The sequence below is a fragment of the Lingula anatina genome, chromosome 10 (assembly GCF_051362555.1).
Source record: "Lingula anatina isolate TDL-2025a chromosome 10, LinAna3.0, whole genome shotgun sequence".
In the NCBI taxonomy this organism is placed as follows: domain Eukaryota; kingdom Metazoa; phylum Brachiopoda; class Lingulata; order Lingulida; family Lingulidae; genus Lingula; species Lingula anatina.
In genome coordinates, this window is record NC_141776.1 from 3,040,126 (window position 1) to 3,060,748 (window position 20,623).

General features: G+C 37.9%; 1 protein-coding gene across 2 annotated transcripts; it reads right to left on the minus strand.

Annotated features, from left to right (window-relative positions):
• Window positions 1-1,423: 1,423 nt before the first annotated feature.
• LOC106170078 (putative ATP-dependent RNA helicase Pl10) lies at window positions 1,424-20,556 on the minus strand. Of its 2 annotated transcripts, XM_086996603.1 has the most exons (18): window positions 20,407-20,556; window positions 19,151-19,199; window positions 18,900-18,953; window positions 18,384-18,485; window positions 16,361-16,468; window positions 14,599-14,713; window positions 13,625-13,915; window positions 10,687-10,786; window positions 10,329-10,464; window positions 9,819-9,895; window positions 9,392-9,490; window positions 8,556-8,716; window positions 8,043-8,187; window positions 5,502-5,646; window positions 5,105-5,301; window positions 3,799-3,916; window positions 3,279-3,435; window positions 1,424-2,897 (listed from the first exon to the last, which is right to left on the minus strand). In XM_086996603.1, exons 1-18 carry the CDS (start codon window positions 20,449-20,451, stop codon window positions 2,699-2,701), a joined length of 2,298 nt encoding a protein of 765 aa, XP_086852729.1. In that variant the 5' UTR covers window positions 20,452-20,556; the 3' UTR covers window positions 1,424-2,698. The 2 variants fall into 2 exon arrangements, with proteins under 2 accessions (XP_086852729.1, XP_086852730.1); XM_086996604.1 differs by lacking the exon at window positions 16,361-16,468.
• Between the last annotated feature and the right edge of the window lie 67 nt (window positions 20,557-20,623).

Genomic DNA, 20,623 nt, shown 5'->3' on the forward strand with positions numbered 1-20,623 from the left:
AACAGCTTGCTATCTATTATTGAACCCAATTGTTATCAAATTTTTCAATTGATCATCACCAGCACGTAAGGAGCGCATGGTCCTTACTCCATTAATACAATCTGAATAGATAAATTCAGAAACTTAACTGTGTCAGGCGACTGCATTGTTATGTGTCAGATGATGTATAATCTTGAAAAAAAAAAAAAAAAACTTTGAAAATGTTTAGCAATTGCTGTATCACACTCACTATACAGCTTGTGGTATACACCTATAGAAAATGAACACATTTCAAGATATTGCCATCCAGAATGATCGTATTAGTGACCAAAATGATCCGAAAAAAGCAATTGGCTTAAGTGCAAGACCAGTACTTTTCCAATCCAGTTAAGTGATTACTCCAGCAAGATCACGTCTAACTTACAAGTGTCCATTTCATTTCCCTTTAAATAAATAGCATAAGTAGTATACAAGCCTTCTCAAAGTAGACCCCAACTCACTTACTATGCTAGCAGAATTCTTCACAGTTACCACTGGAGGCCATAGTACAAGTAGATGACTTGAGATCAATAATAAAGCCCCTGTTATGAAAATTCACTCTATAAGAGCTGGTTAAAACATGTCTTACAACATTCTAATTCTGGAGCAAGCACCAATAAGTACTGGGTCTTAACTGACCCGACATGGACATAATATATTATCCATCTAACAAGTTTTGTCCTTTTGACACTACAACTAATATCGAACAGCAACATCTAAATACCAAACCATACTATGAGCAACATTTAAGCCTACCAACTGAAATAGCTTAATGAATAAAATAAAATGCTTGCAATACCTTCCAATATTGACATAGAACTCACATCATTATGATCTTAACAATTCAAACTCTACACAGTCCAGAGCAAGAATCTGGATTGGTTCTCCATAATTCTTCATATAAAACATTTCCTGAGTTATAACAAAAATGAGAAGTTTGATTATCTATTTGATATCTCTTTTAATAAATTTTTGAAGTAAGTAACCTCCTCCCTTCAAAATATATTGAATGGAAGACAGTCTTTTCTAGAAATCTTCTACAACTGTGTGTAGACAACCCCAATTGGTGCTAGCTAGCAAACTCCAGAAATACTATAATGTTGAATGCAGAGATCCTTAACAAAATGCCCCTGCCACGCTACTCAAAATTGTGCAAAACCTAGGACACCATCTCTGTTAAGAGACAAAATCTTCAACATCCTTCATAAAAAACTCTCATCCTATGCCTCACACAAATTTCCCTCAGTCTAATAGAGGCAACGTTTTTTAACTACAGTTTGACCCCAGTAGACCAAACTTGGTGTGCATCTTGTAATCAAATGACAACGAACAGGACGGCAAATGAAAATCTTCACAAACTACTCAAATACACAACTAGAATAATAACTACACAATAGGAAAAAAGTCTGGCCTCTTTTTGTTTGAGGATAACATTTCTTTCCATAAAACCAGTGTTTTAAATAGTAAATATACAATACAATTGTCATATAAGTTGTTTTTACTTGTTCTTATTTTTCTTCTTCTTGCTTTGTTTAAGGTTACTTTGGTGGCATTCTTGTTTGTTTTTTTGGTCCACTTTGTTTGAATACTTGACACCCTGGGTTTGTTTACTTAATCAGCACTCGTTGGAGCGCTAAAAAATAGATCACCGATCGGCCTCAGTGACGCACTTAAATGTCCGCGTGTACGTTTCCCTTTGCACACGTCGTACGTATGTTTTTTTTTTTTTCGCCACTGATTCCAACCAAAATGGCACTTCTGTCTGTGTTGTCTGTCAATCCACAGAAGTCCCCAACTTAAAAGTCCTTTTGTTCTTCAGTTTTCACAGGGCACCCGTGATTTGCACGCTAGATTATGAACACTAGGATGATGACGAAGATGATGCTGGGAGCCCAGTGCTGGGGAAAGAAAGAAAGAAAAAAAAACTTCCAGAATAACATAAAATGACCTGGGAGTAAAGAAACAACCCACTTGTTTCCTATGTCTTCACACTTCTAAACAGAACGTGTTTTCCAAATCTACTTTCCAGATGAAATTTTTTGTCCAATCTTGGAATCCTCTCACGCTGAAGAAAATGGGATTCCAATCACAAATGGGTTGTTGATCCTTCAATAACTGACATCTCTGTCCATTAGGCAGGAGAGGGTCAGGGACAGAGAGCGAAAGAGGAGGGGTGACGCAGGATGTCAAACAATCATTTCTGACTTCACACAGAGAAGAGCGCCAGTACGCTCCCCATCCTGTACTGAGAATACGAGATCAAAGTATGCACCAAGCTATGCCACAAAAGGCAGCATGATCACCGGTAAACTCCCTTGTATAAAATGTCATGCCACCCAGTTGAAGAGAGCAAGGGGTTAAAGTCAAAACATCAACTATATATACATTTCAACATGTGATCGTAATGGCCTTCTTAGTTTCCTTCTTTGGCCAGCAGAACGGTTTGACAAGACGAAAGTCTTTAAAGCTTAAAAAGCTTTTTTATGCTCTTTTTTTTTTTCATCCCAAATGAGACACTGACCCAGCTGAAGAAGGAACTGAGAAGATTGCACAGTACTTCCAAATGTAAACAGCTATGGTTCGAGTGAAGAGGGGGAGGGGGGAGGAGGGGTGGTGCAATAAAAACACTGGTCTAAACGTCTGTTATCCCCATCTGTAGTGGTTGTGCTCTCGTCCCTGCTCAGCTGCCCCACCAGTCAGTAGATGGCGCTGCTCCAGTGTTGTAGGAGGAGCCACCGTACGAGCCGCCATAGCCTCCATAGGCCATCTGGTAGGCCATGGGGTTGAAGGCGGGCTGCTGCATGGCGTTGGGGGCCTGGTGCTTGTTGCCGCGCTGGTGCTGCTGGCGATAATCCCGGGACCCAAAGCCACCACCGAATCTGAAAGTGAACAACAATGTTATTGTATATGTGCACAGCACAAATACTATTGACAAGGCATGCTGCATCACTCTGGAAGTGTATCTGTCTGAGAGGTTCACATGGCCTACACTCAAAAATAGCTTCCAGCTTGTTGGTTTTAATCTTTTTGGCACAGACTGCACGACATTGGATACTATGCATATTCAGCTAAAGTAACCACAAGTCTGTTCTTATCTACTCGTAAATTTGCTGTTTAGGTTTTTTTTTTTAAACTTCAGCCACTGCTTTAAATTTCCCCCCACCATCTAGGGAAATTCCCTTTGCTTTCTTTCAGCTACAGCCAGTCCCAGTTACTGGTTTACAAAACATCTACCAAACACAAGGTTAAGAGACCGTTACCTCTTGGGTCCTCCCCTGCGTGGTCCTCCTCCCATGCGGCTCTCATAAGACATGGACTCCAGCCAGGAGGGGACTTCTTGGTGGGCCTCCACCAGCAGATCCATCAGGTCACGCACGATGTTCTTGTTCTTCTCATGGAAGAAGGAGGTGGCAAGACCTGGGGGACAAAGAAACAGAGAAAACGTGAGAAACCCCCTCCTTTCATACACTTTCCCTCTCAAATATACTCAGATCAATGTGTGGAAATAAGTAGTTTTCAATGAAGATTCAATGAGTTAAAGATATACCAGGTTTATCCATTCTAAAATATGTTTATCTCTTTCATCAAACCAAAATGCCTCACATTCACAGAAGAACATAACTCAAGTTAGTAGGCAGTACCTTTTTATCTCCCCCCAACATGAGAGAGAGAGAGAGAGAGAGAGAGAGAGATGAAACTAAATAGGAATGCTTCCCTAAAATTGAGGTTGGAGAGAGAGAGAGAGAGAGAGAGAGAGAGAGAGAGAGATGATAATCATACCCAGGTTTCCCACTCTCCCAGTACGCCCAATGCGGTGGACGTACTCTTCGATGTCACTTGGCAGGTCAAAGTTGATGACGTGTTTCACATTGGGGATGTCCAGTCCACGGGCGGCAACCTGGAGTGAACACCATTGGTAAAATACAACTGATGCTTACACACTTTATTAAATAGCCTTTACTGTCTATCATAATTATTCAAATGCCACCGTTGTTTTGCAGGGAACAAATATGATATCAACACTTCAAGAGGCCTCTATTTATAAATAATTAGATACATTGTCAGTCAAGATCAGGAAGCCACGGGCAACAATCTGCAGTGAACACCATTGGGAAATATAACTGAGGCTCACCCACTTTAAAAAAAAAAAAAAACTTGAAAATTTAGTCAGTCTTGGAAATTTTATTGGAAGACAATTCTCTGGTGACATTTTCTTTTCACTTCAAAAACTTTGTCAAACTTGAAAAGGGGCCACTTGATAATTTTGAAAAGTTTGTCATCTAATATTGTCGTGTCGGATTCATGCATTTTAAAATATTAATTATTTTAAGTGAAAAAAATCTTGTTCTAAACAGCCTTAATTATTCATCATTATTCAAATACCAGCATTGTTTTGCAGGGCACACATATCATATTGACAGTTCAATACACCACTTTTTCCAAATAAAAAAGAAATGTCAATCAAAATTGGGTTGCCAATTTGCAAGATGCTTTGTTATGCCACTGTTTTATGAAACCAAAACCAGACAGAAGCTAATTGTTCAGATACCATAAATACATGTATTTTAGTATGTTTTAATTATATTTAGGTCAAAATAATTAAGGAATTCAGAAAGTTTATATTGCTGGGGCTAATTACAACCTTGCTAATTTCTCCAAAACTTTCTGTTCAGTCATTTCAATTTATGATGTAATTTCTACTCAGAGGGTCCTTTCTAGAAAACTGTTTACAATAACATCTTCACATTTGGCAAGCAAAATGTCTAAATATTTTTCCACAATCCATAGGCAATTTTTCCTTGAATGACTAAAATTTAAAACAAAAACTTTTTTTTTCAAAATAGACACCCTTATCTTGACTGACTGGACACAAATATCCCAAAATACTAAATAACTAAAATCACCCAACTCCTATTTCTTTCGTCAGGTCTTCATACTAGCAAATCTAAGCAGGAGACCCAGTGAGCTCTAGGAATCATCTGGTGCATGCAATATTCTCATGAAGAACATAAATATTAAATGAAAGTCCCTCACATGCAAGGTGTCAAACAGAAATCACAATATATAACTGATGTTGAATACTCACAGCAGTTGCTACTAGGATAGGACACTTGCCAGAGCGGAATGTATGAAGAGCAAGCTCGCGGTCCCTCTGGTTACGGTCGCCATGGATACTGGTTGCTGGGTAACCCTCCCTGTACAGGAAGTCCTCCAGGGCGTCAGCTCCTTTCTTGGTTTCCACGAAGACCAAGGTCAGAGATTCCGGGCCGAGGGTGTTGACATCTGGCAGAGAAATATGGGAAAGATAAGGCAGGGAAATTGATATATTCCACCAAAAACTATCTTCAAAAGTTTAATTCCTGCTGTTTTCTATTTTTATGTCTCACTTTTTAAAACACTTTTTTTCTGAATGTGTAGAGAAATTAACATTCAAAGCCACCCAAAATGGGAGCTGTTTGAAGAAATGAAGAGTGGTGTCCTACCTGCAGCATTCAGCAAGTCCAGCAAGAAAGATCGTTTGTCGTTCTCTTCCACCCAGACAACCTTCTGGGTGATGTTCTCGCTGGTGCTGCCAACACGCCCCACAGCCAAGAAGATGTAGTTCTCCAAGAAGTCACGAGCCAACATCTAAAACATGTTAATATTTTAAAAGTAAAATACATACAAAGATGCATTTCTGTATATGTTCTCACTTTGTATGGTTTGATAATCCCAGCACCCAAAATGTGTGATTTCAAAACTTTTTCAAAACAGTTTATTTATCAATGTATACCATTCCATTATACAATTTCTTTAATTGACATTTTTAACTCTTGAGGTCAAGGAGTCAAGTTCTTTTAACATAAAATAAAATGCAAACACAAACTGCAGCAAATTGTTTTTCATCAGTTGTGTAATGCACTCAAAGTTACAAGAATATTATTTCCCTCATCAAATGGCCGAACTGAACCAGTTCTTGTAAGACATTGAAATGTTTGATTCTGAAGTTTAGCTGTTGTTTCTGCTACTGAACCCTTACAGCAAAAGAAAAGCCCAAGAATCTACAGACCCAAAGCAGAAACATCAACAAGGCAGCAAAGCTGTCAAATGTACAGACAAAAAGCAGGAAATAACAAAATAGGCTACTGTCAATTCTGATGCAAAAGGACATTATGTTAAACTGCAAATTCAACATCAAATTTTAATTATGCTCAACAGGTAATACCAATGTAAGTAAAATGTGAAACAAGCATAAGGCTTCAATCCCATGGGAGTTCAAGTTCACACTTTGAAAATGTAAAACTTCCAGAAAAAGAAGTCAATTAGACTGCTTTTCCAACTCAGGCTGCATTTTAGTCCTGTATTTCTTTTTTGAAAGTTTGGCAATCATAAGTAACATGGTTTTCCCATAATGGTCATCATGGCAGCAGCACCCAAAATTGTGTTTTCTTCTATTCTGATGCAATATTACATAATGGTTAACAGCATAATGAAAATCAATTTTTAATAACAAAATATATGTATCATGGATTTTCAGAAAATGTGACTAGCCTGGGTCTTCAAGCCTGTGGAACTTCAAAGTCACACCTTGAAAATGCCAATATGTGAAAAATTAAATTTTCACAAAAAAAAAACTGTTTAACTAGCAGAAAGAATTACCAAACAGACTGCATTGCCTACTGAAGCTGTATTTTAGTCCCATGTTTCTCTCCTGTAAGTTTGAAAACAGTAAGTGACAAGGTTTTTCTTAAAAGGTAATCATGGGAGCAGTGCCCAAAATAGGTTTTTTTCAAATTTTGATGCCATATTACATAATGTTTAACAGCATAATGACCATCAATTTTTAATAATAAAATATTAGTATCATGGATATTCAGAAAATGTGACTAGCAAAGGTCTTCAGGCCCATGGAACTTCAAAGTCACAACTTGAAAATGCCAAAATGTAAACAAGACAGCAAGACATGTTTTTTTTTCCATTTTTAACAATTTTTAACATAAAACAAAATTAACAGTTTACTGCCATTTTTATATGATCAACTAAGAAAATTGATGAGATGAGAAAAGTATCAATAGAGCAGTGTTAAATGTCCAATTTCTTCCATTCTGAGATTCTAAACATAGTGGATGATTGAATCTGACAAACTGCAATGATACGAGTTTATTTCCATTTTTGAAACTTTATTACACAATACACGATAACATGTTTACCATCATTTTTACATAATCAACTAACAATGTTGTAAAGATGCAGGAAATGTCAAACAAACACTTTTACGTATCTTACTACTTAAATAATAAGGCTATTAACATGCCTAAAAACTGAATCTGAGGAAATGTGAAAAAACAGCTTAACTTCTAAAATAATGCCCCGATTATGCTGATTTTCGAACTCAACCTGCGTTTTAGTAAGACTGACCATTCCTGTGAGTTTAATGACAATTGGGCTTTCTGTTTTTCTTATAATGTGTTTACAGTGTTGCATTTATGCTGAAAAATGAAAAAACAGCATAACTACTAAAATAGTGGCCCGATCATGCCGATTTTCGAACTTGACCTGCGTTTTAGTAAGATTGATTACTCCTGTGAGTTTCATGACAACAGGCCTATCGGTTTTCCTTAAAATGTGTTAACAAGGTTGCATATATGCTGAAAAGTGAAGAAACAGCATAACTTCTACAATAATGGCCCAATCATGCTGATTTTCGAACTTGACCTGCGTTTTATGAATATTTATCAGCTCTGTAAATATAAAGCCAAAAAGTAAAACTGTCTTCCACTTATCGTGTTAACGATGAAAGTGCACGGCGACGGCGACGGCGACGGCGACAGGGACGGCGACGGCGACGACAGACGCAGGTGATGGCAATATGTACAGACACATCTGTGTCTGTACATAAAAAGACTACTTATATTTGCAAAATTTTACTGACCCAACTTCAATTATACTAAATTTCTGCATGAGGCTAGTGCCAATTTTCCAGATCTTACTACTGTTGTTTTTTTACAATATGAAAGTTGTCCTGTATCAGATAAAGACCCTACCTGGATTTCCTTGGGGAAGGTGGCACTGAACATCATTGTCTGGCGCTCTCCACGCGGCGGCATGGTGTCCTGCTCCACAATGCGGCGAATCTGGGGCTCGAAACCCATGTCTAGCATACGGTCAGCCTCATCAAGGACCAAAAACCTGCAAGAGTTGAAAAAAAGTTTACTTTAATCTTTCTGTGTGTGTGTGTGTGTGTGTGTGTGTGAGGCTACACGTGCACACGTACTTGTATCTACATGTTAATTAATTTTCCAATGTGTTTTCATTCTGGAGAATGGTTGGAGTTTATTTAATTTATTTTTTTTTATTTTTTTGCTGCAAGAAAGGCAATGAGGAAACATCAATTTGAGTGTTTTGTAAGACCTGTACTTTCATCAGTCATATCCAAACATAAACTGGCACAATTCTGTCTGCAACAAATCAACTTTTATCTAGGCCACCAAATGTCAAACTGGTGAAACCCTCCAATACATTCACCAATGTCAATGTTCCCCGATTGTGAAACTCACTTGCAGTAGTCCAGACCAACTTTTCCTCTCTCCATCATGTCTACCAGTCTACCAGGTGTCGCCACCAGCAAATGACAGCCCTTGTCCAAGTCTCTCATCTGTCCACCAACATCAGCGCCTCCATACACTACACATGGGCGTACATGAGAGCGGTAGGAAAACTGGAAAATTATTCGCAACATGTACACAACTTGGATGTTTTTTATGTCTTAGGCATCTCAGAATACTACTTTTGATTTTGTTATCATTCATTTTATTTTGTAATTTAAAAAAAAAACATTTCTTTTTTCACTGTTTTCCTATTCATGTTTTAATGTCTCCATTTCTTAATTGACAAATATTTTCTGTATTTATGAAGAGACAAGTTAAAAAAAAAATCAAACACCATCCTGACCCCTTCCTTGACATTAACTCTCAATCTCTAGTGTGTGTGTGTGTGCGCGCGTGCACGCATGAATGCATGTTTTACAATTATTTTGTATCAGCTCAGAAACAGCCTCTTGTTGTCATCATAAGATCAGAAAACAGTGTATGTCTCATCACAGCTAATACCAGGCTATAGCCAGAAAATGGGTCTAATCTTCAGAACAAAATAGCTTGTCAACTTCAGATCAATACTAAGCAATTACAAATTTTTAAAAGAAAGCATAAAGTTTTTTTTTGTAATAAAACAGGCACAATATTTTATTTCATTAAATTAAAGTAAGTTATGATTAATTTGAGGTCAGAACAGACTTAAGTTTTGGTCTCAATTTTGGACACCTGTCAAAATCAAAACCTTCAAATCTGAAAATAGTGGTTGCACTGCTCAAGACTTAACCAAGCACACAACTGACCTTGCGAGCCTCGTCGTAGATTTGAGAAGCCAGCTCACGTGTAGGTGCCAACACCAGGGACAGTGGGTACTGCTTGCGGCTACGGCCACCACCCTTGGGCTGAAATAATACAATAGGTTTCTTAGGAAATCGTACTTTCATAAACCCCTCTCTCTGCAGCTGACACATTTACAGACTTTAAATATCATAAGAACTACCAAATAATACCATCATTTTCATCAATTGATCAACTTAAAATTCACAGACAGAAGCCAAAAAATTTTAATTTTCCAAAACATTAATGTACTAATATTACTTACAGCCTTTTTTCTTTTTTTGATGACTTGGCCTATTCTATCAAATATGACATTACTGATCAATTACAAATCTGGCCTGTGGATAATACACTTGCTTCAGTGTGACCAAAAAAGAAAGAAGAAATCCTCACCATGGGCATGTTTCCTGGTCCTTTCTCATAGATCTGGTTCAAGATGGGCACCAGGAAGGCAGCAGTCTTGCCAGAACCTAACACATACAACACAATATCAAGACCTTCAACTGTTTGTTTACAAAACACAGATATTCATATCACATGATACTAGTAGTTATACCATGTTGATTAAATAAAAAGCTGATATAAACCCTTTGCATACATGGGTTAACAGATTTATGATTTGATGAACCAAAACTTTTCTCAGTATCTGAACTGGTATTAGCAAAACACTATGTTGCCATTGCTGACGCAAGCCTGGTTTTTGCATGCCACCAAAGTAAAATAATAAAACTGGGCCACTGCCAAAAAGAACACGACTGTATATAGGCATGCTAATCCCAATACTTCTCTCTCTTTTCAAGTAGTTACCAACTATCTGAAGTCAACTGAAGTACACTTTTTTCAAATGTTCATGTTGTTCAGGCATGCTCATGTCCTGAAAGCTGCCCGTTTCCCACCACCCACCTGTCTGTGCACACGCCATGAGATCGCGCTTGGCCAAGATAATGGGGATGGCGTACTTCTGTACGGGCGTGGGCTTGGTGTAGTTACACAGCTTGATGTTGTTGGAGATGATTTCACCAAGATGGGCATCAGAGAACTGGAACAAGAAAGGGATACATGAATCGGTGCCTAACTCAATGTCTAAACGTTTCAATTTTTGGCCAGTGAATCATTTTTTTTTTTTTTTTCCTTCTGAAAATAGGAATAAAAACTGCTGGTAATTGGTACTTTTAAAGAAATTATCTTCACTAGACAGAGGTAAACAGTGTTTTCAAGCAAAAAGATGGATAGAACAAATGCACACACACGCTATACTTACATCCTCTATGTTTTCTGGAGCACTCTCTCCAGTGGCCTCCACGGGGATGTCTTCATACTTGTCAAAGTTGATGCCACGATGAGCCTGCTCAAACAGCTCGCTGAAATTTTCAAACAAAAAAACATTTATTATTGTTGGAAGTGACTTGATACTGAATATTTTAGAAAATGTGCAAGATTTTTTTATGAGGGCACGCTTTCATTTGTTACTACTGATGAACATGGATGAAATTATGTCTCATCAGCTCAGAGAGAAAAAACTTTAAAACTTAAAGAATGCGTTATTCAATATTCGTTAATTAAATTAATACTGCCCATAACACAGTAGAACTAGAGGATCAGAGAGGCGATACCGCCTCCGAATATTGTACCACCAGCTGGAGCAAGCGCATTCGTATAGACCCCCACATACACAAAATAAGGGACACAGCCACCAGTCTTGTGCTTGACAAGCTGTAAACATGCAATCAACAAGAATTTTCAATATATGCAAAAAAAATATGAAACTAAAAATGGTACAATCAAATTTAAGTTCATCGTAAAGTAGGTGAAAGGTCATTTTCAAGGTCACAGTAAATTGCCAGTATATGACTTCCTATTCAAGTTCAATAGTAACTATGGACCTATCTCTGCCAGTTTTGGAGATATAAGGGAAGCAAAATTTGCAAAGTTCAGTTCATGGTGAATAGTAGGTCAAAGGTCAATTTTAAGGTCACATTTAGATTGCCAGTATATGACTTCCTATTCAAGTTCAATAGTAACTATGGACCTATCTCTGCCAGGTTTGGAGTTAAAAGAGAAAGAAATTAGCATTAGGTTTGGAGTTAAAAGAAAAAGAAAGCAGAGTTCAGTTCATGATAAAAAGTGGGTCAAAGGTCAATTTCAAGGTCACACTTAGATTGCCAGTATATGACTTCATATTCAAGTTCAATAGTAACTATGGACCTATCTCTGCCAGTTTTAGAGATAAAAAGGAAGCAAAATTTGCAAAATTCAGTTCATGGTGAAAAGTAGGTCAAAGGTCAATTTCAAGGTCACAGTAAGATTGCCAGTATATGACTTCCCATTCAACTTCAATAGTAACTATGGACCTATCTCTGCCAGTTTTGGAGATATAAGGGAAGCAAAATTTGCAAAGTTCAGTTCATGGTGAAAAGTAGGTCAAAGGTCAATTTTAAGGTCACATTTAGATTGCCAGTATATGACTTCCTATTCAAGTTCAATAGAAACTATGGACCTATCTCTGCCAGTTTTGGAGATAAATGGGAAGCAAAATTTGCAAAGTTCAATTCATGGTGAAAAGTAGGTCAAAGGTCAATTTCAAGGTCACATTTAGATTGCCAGTATATGACTTCATATTCAAGTTCAATAGTAACTACGGACCTATCTCTGCCAGTTTTGGAGATATAAGGGAAGCAAAATTTGCAAAGTTCAATTCATGGTGAAAAATAGGTCAAAGGTCAATTTTAAGTTCACATTTAGATTGCCAGTATATGACTTCCTATTCAAGTTCAATAGAAACTATGGACCTATCTCTGCCAGTTTTGGAGATAAAAGGGAAGCAAAATTTGCAAAGTTCAGTTCATGGTGAAAAATAGGTCAAAGGTCAATTTTAAGGTCACATTTAGATTGCCAGTATATGACTTCCCATTCAAGTTCAATAGAAACTATGGACCTATCTCTGCCAGTTTTGGAGATATAAGGGAAGCAAAATTTGCAAAGTTCAGTTCATGGTGAAAAGTAGGTCAAAGGTCAATTTCAAGGTCACATTTGGATTGCCAGTATATGACTTCCTATTCAACTTCAATAGTAACTATGGACCTATCTCTGCCAGTTTTGGAGATATAAGGGACTAAATGTTATAATTTTGGAGTTACCATAATGTGCCATAAATTTCCTACAGAAAAGATTAATTAAAATAAAGAAAACATCATTTTGGTCAAAATTCTTAAAATAGGAGGTGCTCTGAAGTTCCAGAAGTTCAAATTTGATGAAATAATGTCATTTTTGACCACAAGTTGTCTGCTTTGCCAAGCCTTATGTATTATTTTTCCAGAGTTCAAAATTTATTATCCATTACCGTACTGCACATTTTGCTTTCACCACCAATATGTACTTTTTGATACAGCGTAACTTGAAAACCGTATGGAATACAAAAAAACGGAGACCACCACCAGTGTTGGGCTTTACATGCTCTACAAAATGCAAAAAAGAATGGGTCTCTAGCATTAACGGTTCCCGAATTAGAGACAGTTTTCAGTTTCGGTACTTTATGGCCGCTACTCCCGTGAAAATGCACCGATTGACCCCAAATTCACGGAGATGAAAGATGACCCAAAGGGTTACACTTTCCAATAATATTATTGGTTAAGTCTGTGTGGTATCTGAATAACAGGGCAAAAAAAATTTTTTTCGTAAAAAATTTCATTTTTTTGAAAATTTTGGCCCGTTTGACCTTGAAATAAAGGTCAAAGGTCAAATCCAAGGGCATATTTGAAATCTACACATATGACTTTTGGAAAGCTGTCTGTAGAAATTTTTCCCATAACTCCTTCCATAGGGTAGATAATTAGCATTTAATTTTGCCATTTTTAGACAAGGGTGCATTGCAATGAGTGCCACACCTAGACCCCAATACCGACAAAGCCCAAATTTTACGTGGAACGAGTTGAGATTATAGGTGACCTAAATCCAAGAGATGGGTACAGGGGCCCTTACCGTCTAGGAGGAGAAGCGGTAACGGTGACTTGGCGGCGGAGCCGCAGGAGCCGCAGGAGCCGGCGGAACATACGGGTCGGGACTAAAACCATGGGTACCGCCAGCGCCTACGCTGGTGGTACAATGATGATTTTAAACTGAATCTATAGTGGTCAGTAAAAATAATCAAAGCCAACATAGTTAAAACTAATACTGCTAAATATACAACAGAGGCAGCTTACGTCTCCATCCTCTCATTCCTGGGCAGTGGTTTACTCCAGTCAGTGCTGGTGTCCACCTCGTCATTCCAGCGACGTCCATCGCGAGGCTGGAAGTCTTCGTTCCCGGCCAGCCAGCGGTTGTTGGTGGGCCAGCCGTCATTACGTCCACGGTCGTTACCGCCCCAGCCACCACCACCGCCGCGTTGGTTGTCACCTGATTGCCAGCGTCCACTGCCGCCGCCACCGCCCCAGCCGTCACGATCCTCCGACGGTCCACGGTTCCAGCGTTGGCCGCCGTCATTGTATCCTCCCCTGTGAACAGACATAATGAGTAAAACCAATTTTCAATCTTAAAGGTATAGTGTACTTGCTCGAAGAGAAACCAACTTAAAATCTGAACTTCTGTCCATCTGACAACTAACACCTAACACTTCACATCTGCAAATTATTTTCCCCTACTATTATTAGGTCTTCCATAATAAGTGCTATTTACATTATGTATAAGTGCTAATAGCAAATATTTGAAGTCTGAAAATTACTATTTCCATCAATTATTTTCTTTGTCTTCCATACAACCAAGCATTACTTAAATTATGTGCAATGTCAAATACTAGCAGCAAACATATGACATCTGCAAATTGCTATTTTCATGTCTTCGATACCAAAGGGCCAGTGTACACCACTGATTCAAAAAATATTTTTGCTGCTCATACAAGTCAATTTTTTGTAACTAAAGAATTAGGCTCTATTCCCATAGGTTTTAGATCGATCTATCCCCGCGGGGAGTCTCACTAGATTACTTTCAGATAATCCGACTTAAATGTCCGTCCCGCCTACTACAACCTGTAAGGAGGTAATTAACTTTCGTGTCCGCCCGGCTGACAGCTATTTAGCGTGAACCCCCAGGGAGTTAGGTCGATCTAAACTATGGAAATGGGGTGTTAGTGACAGCAGGTTGGGGGACACCGAGTCTTACGCATCTAATTCTATCGCACCTGTTATTATAGCCTCCTCTGCCACCTCTTCCACCGCGATCTCCCATTCCGCCTCTTCTGTTAAAGCTGCTGAAGTCTCCGCCTTGTGGACCTCCACGGAAACCTCCATCCATTCCTAGAACACAACAAAACACAATGACTCAACAGAATTCATGGCCCTGTGTACAATTCCAAAGAATCTCTCTCTTGGTTCAGACAATATTCATTTTAACATATAAAATGCTTGCCTTGCCCAATAAATATATACATACATCATTTTAAAAGATCTGAATTCATATGTTGACTACTCAAGAGCAAATAATGCATTCCTAAAATTCTGTCATTTTTGTTATTTATTTGGTTAAAGAAATGTCAAGCAAGCATTAGCCAAGCATTGCATTCAAATTGTAAAAAACTGAATTAAAAAAAGATAAAGAAATACAATAGCATTCAGCAGCAAACATAACATTTAAACAGCCTTATCAACTGATTGCAAAAACTGATATACGTCTTTTTCAGTTTCTTTTTTTTTTTTTTTGTCTTTCAAATGACTCCTTTTACAGGCAGAAATGGAAAGCCTCAAAAATACACTGCCCATTGACCTTCAACCTGAGCAAAGGTCAGCCACATATTACCCGATATTTGCCTTTGTTGGTTTGTTAGCCTTTCTTAAAAGTTTTAGGACAGATTTCCACAAAAACGTAGGATCACTCAGATCAGTAATGGACTAAGATTCAGGTTATTATGGTTGTGGTCCATTCAATTTTCAGCTTTTTAGAAACTAAAATCAATCTGCCTTGTAGATGTCTGTGCTCTTACCATGGTTATCCATATTAAGTTACAAATGAACACGAGTTCCACAATCTTTTGATACAAAATACAACTTGGGTAACCAAAAGCTGCATCCTTGACAACATAACTACACATACACATATATATATCCACAAGGAGAATTTGACTAAAAACAACTAACACATGCACTTATACCATTTCTGATAATGCATAATATAAGACCTGGGGCCAGTTTCATATATATATATAATATCAGGTGTTTTCAATGTAGTCAAAACTTCCCAATTCCAGTCGCTGAATCGTCGTTCCCTTTAAGTGGGCCACCACCCCATTTTATAAAGATGAAAAGCAGTAACTAAACAATCTTTTTTATTTTATTTATTTTGCATGCATATAAAAAACTCTACAGTTTACTAGTCTGGTCTGACTCGCTCTCGAAATATCAATTGAAATAGCAAGACGATAACAAACAAGAGAACTAGCAATATGTTTGAAATGACACACCTAACAAGCCAGATGCTAACATAGGACCGTTAGCCAATGACAGCTTTGTGAAACAAACCCCAGGACTGATAATGAACAGAATTTGATCAAAACTGCACTGGTAGAAGACTTGAACCCAAAATTTTTAGTTTCACATTTCAAGCCAAACAAGTGCCCCCCTCCCTTCTTCCCTGCATTTTTAACATGCAAGTTTGAGACTAAACTTAGTGAACTAAAGGCAAAAGTAAAATCAACTGGTCTCGCAGGCGTATTGAGACACAAACGAAAAAATAAATAAAACAGATAAATATGCATGAAACACACTTAAAAAAGAAAATCTTGCACAGGAAATGCTCACAAATGCCAAGAGAGAGAGAGAGGGCAGCTAAATACATGAGATTAACACCATCAAAAATCAACTCATCCACACGCACTGTATAAATACATTTTTTATTCTTTTTTTTTTAATTCAAACTCTCTCAAACAACAACATTGCACGTATAACTACCTTGTGGCACCCCAAATGTGGCCGGATACTGGACGACAGGCGGTCCGCCAAAGTTATTAAACCCGCCGCGGTTTCCAAACTGGCCGTAACCACCTTGGTTAAAGTTGCCTACAAGATTAACAATCACATTACCCCGCGCCTTGTTCATGGTGTTGTAGACTTTAAATATGCACAGCCTTAATTATTTCAATGACAAACGTAAAACATCAAAGTCTCATTATTCCTACACTGGTGCAACACAACACTTTTAAGAAATATCCTTTACTTACGTCTAGTTTCCAATTCGTCAGGGATAAAAAGACAGTAAAAACAGGATATTTCTTTTACTACATCAAAGAGATACATAATGTCTACTAGGTAATATTGCTCTATAGAACCTCGTTTGCCTCATACATTCTGCTGATTTCTCTGAGCCTGCACAAAAATACTTTTTTTTTTTTTTGCTTTCTAAAAAAAGTTTTGTAAGGGGGGTGGGGGGGGGAGGATGCAATCAAAGATCACAAAAATTCGAAGCAGAAGCCAGAGTACAAACAGGCAACTTGTAAAAGGCAGCGAAATGGGAACTCTCATAACTTGCATTAACTGGTCAACACTTATTACAGACAATGCTCTTGGAATCTGTCCTTCTCTCACCCTTTCTTCCATATTGTTACTACTATATATGTGCCTAGAGCAGATGACAAGGACAGGTTTTATTTTTATTTGGACACTTAACTCCTCACTTCTTACCAACATCCAACTTACTCTTCAACTTCATTTCTGCAGAAATCTCAATTAAAAGCATTTCATGTATACTGAACAAAAATATAAACGCACGAAAGAATATGTAGATTTATTTTCATATATGGAACTAGAGTATATAGCCAAAAATAACAGCATATTTTTCCCGGCAAATAGACATCAATTTGAGAGCATTAGGGGAAGTTTAAATGCTTAGTCCAAGAGTTAGGGCATCAAATACACCATGGGGGTCAACATCCTGAGTTCACAGACACCATTAAATTTGTGCAGAGCAGTACACCAGCGGACATCAGTAAGTTGTCAATAGAGGCCTAAGGGATATTATCCCATTTCTCTTGGAGTGCTTCTTGCAGTTGGCGAACCTTTTCGAGAGCTGGAACATGATGGCTGAAAACTCAGATCCAGAACATTCTACAGGTGTTTGTTGGGCGACATGGTGCATTAGGGTGGTTCCTAATGCTACCAGCGTCTCTGAAGCGTGTTCTCAGACAGCTGACAGTGGAATGATGCACATTCAGGCATACTGCAGCTTCTGTTATTGACAAGCCAGTATTGAGCTATTGAGCATGCCGATGGCATGCCCCCTCATGATTCCAGACGTCTGTGGCATGTTGACAAGTGACAGAAATACACATTTTAGTGTGTTCTTTTATTGCCTAGACTGTAGAGAGTGTCTGTGTATTGGTCCTGCAGATTGACCTCCACTCCGTCATGCTCCATTAGTCTTATGGGTGGAAAAACTGAAGAGTATACTCACAGGGAGCGGCCAAGTGAAACCAGACCACTATACTTGATCAAAACAAATCCATCAGTTCACAAATAAACCATCAACCTGGGCATATTTAATGATTATCCATTTCAACTGACCGTTTTAGTTTCGTGCGTTTATATTTTTGTTCAGTATATATTTTTGAAGCAAGTAAAGGCAAGGAAAATAGGGCCATATTTATCATTTAAAAACTGTTCTTACGAAGGGGTCAAATTGGTCAACCTTCCAGCGGCAATACCAGATTATGTAAAATTCACTGAGCACTTAAAAAAAAAAAATACTCATGAATAATGTTATTATAATTATGGCAGATAGGTTTGGTGCCACTGACAGCTACTAATCAACCTTTTGGCCTCCAAGTATCCCATATCTGAGAAGAACGTCCTAAAAGCCCATACCAGCGCCTGTGACATGATATTATATCCACAAACATGCCACTGCCATTCTCTATTCCATCCTTAATACGTGACGAGTCAAACCCCCCCCCCCCCCCCCCTTGCTATCTTTACATACCTTGTGGAGGAAAATTGGGCTGTCCATATCCTTGCGGAGGGACATGTGGTGGGGCTGGACCTCCGCCACTCCTCAGGTGAGGAGGCACATACTTAGAGCCGCCTGAAACAAAAACATGTTTATTATGTAGACTGAGCGACCATGTAATTCAATCTACGCCAGGGGCCATGTTTCACAAAATTTTGACCCGAAATTTGTTCTGAATGCTTAGATCAAAATTTAACCTTCTTCTATTCAAGATATATCTACAGCAGTTCAACTGTTTAAAGTGCTGGTTTGAAACAGCCACCCATTTCTATTCAACTGGACTATAACAGATTATCATGCCTCAAAGTAAACAGCTATTCTTAATCTATTTTGCAATTGAAAATGCAAGATATTTTTCAGTTTTTTTCCCCAAATCTATCACTGCTATAGTTCCAATTTTTAATTTGTCTAAAGTAACATCCACGTTTGTGCTAATACATTTATCTGGCAGGGGGACCGTTCCACTCAACCTCAGTTTTCTTTACGAACCTCTACCAAATCCTCCATATCCATTCTGCTGAGGTGGTCCACCTCTGTAGTATTCTGCAAGCCGAAGAAATATTAAAGAGGGAATTAGACAAATGAAATGTTCACAACTTAAGTTTGATTGCAGCCTAATAAATGATAACATCTATAAATCCGATTTATATGCAACTTCAAAAATTAACAAAAAACAAATTATCCAAAATATATTGTATTATCAAATTTCAAGTGTTATAAATGATTCATTTCATACTCACGTCCACCTCCGCGTCCGCGGTTTGCGGAGTTCAAATCTAGACCAGCGAACTAAAAACGATAAAGCATTTCATCTTTATTGATGTCATAAGCTGTAGAAGAATGTGGGTTATGTAATATCTTAATGTACAAGAAACATCACACAGCCATCTGACAAATAAATAAATTAAGTTTTTTCCATTGTATAGACTACATTTTCAAACACATTCTTCCTTACAGGCAATATCAGTTTATGGAAAAAGTTACAATTCATGAATAATTTCTGGAGCTCTCAGAGATTTTCTGTAGGTAACTGACCACAACTATGTTAAATTCTAAGCTTAGGAAAGCAATCCTATGTAGAGGCTATAAAAACACCTACAGCCTCACTCTGATGGCGACCAGTGTCTTGTGAGACAAGGAAATAATGAGTTTTAGCTGTTGTTGGAAGAAACCATCATCAAAATCTTATAATTAACTACCTTGATGCTCGTTCACTTCCTGTTTGAGTCAGTTATCTTGATTTCACATTTTACTGTTGACTGGAGATTATGTAACATCCAACAGGTGACAGTGATAAGGTAATGAATTGTCTACCTGTGTTCCAAAACTTCATAAGGCATTGTTCATTAAATTATAGTAACATCAACTGTATGGAAAATATATAAAATTAGCTGGGTGGTAACACCAGGTAATTCTGTAGTGGGCTAATAGTTCTACAATTTGGACATTAGTGGGAGGGGGCAGGTATACTTCCTTTTTGACAAAGGGTACAATCATGACTACAAAAGACACACAAATATCTACCGGTAATACAGCCAGTCAAACTTTTACCATTTTGAAATAAAAGGCCAAGAAACTCGTGTGTAAGGGTGAATATTTTTTCAGTTTTTCTAATTCTGATTGTGAATCAAAACCAAAATGATTTGCCGACCCATTTCAATGATGTCATAGTTCGTTGAACTGTCCACGTGTTTCACATTTTGGAAACAAATATTCAATTTTTTCTAAGAGATTTTGTGGAAGGCATTTTTATTAAATTCTTTACAAGCACAGTTTTATTTTGTCAGGGTTATGGAACATGTGATTCGAATTTCACGCTGTTGTGTATATTTTAGATATATTTAACTTTTTATCGCTGAACATGTGAGCATTGAGTGATAGCGTGTCGCCATTTTATTTTTTCATCGTTCGGAAATTTATCGGTTTGGTTTGATTGAAATTTCTTAAGCTACGAGTGTCAGCCACTCTTGATTCTTCACTCGATCTTTCTACATACCTGCTGCTCTAGACCCTGGCCATTTTGGTTGGAATCATTAGGCATATTACAAAATCTATAAGATGTTTCTTCACACGTTAAAGTGAATCATAAATGAGTGCGCCGCACAAAGGGAAACGCACCTTATATAGTTCAGATCACGTGACCGGCGAGACACGGGAGTATTGAATCTTCAGACAGCATTGATAATTTACTTTTGGGAGTTTATATATATATA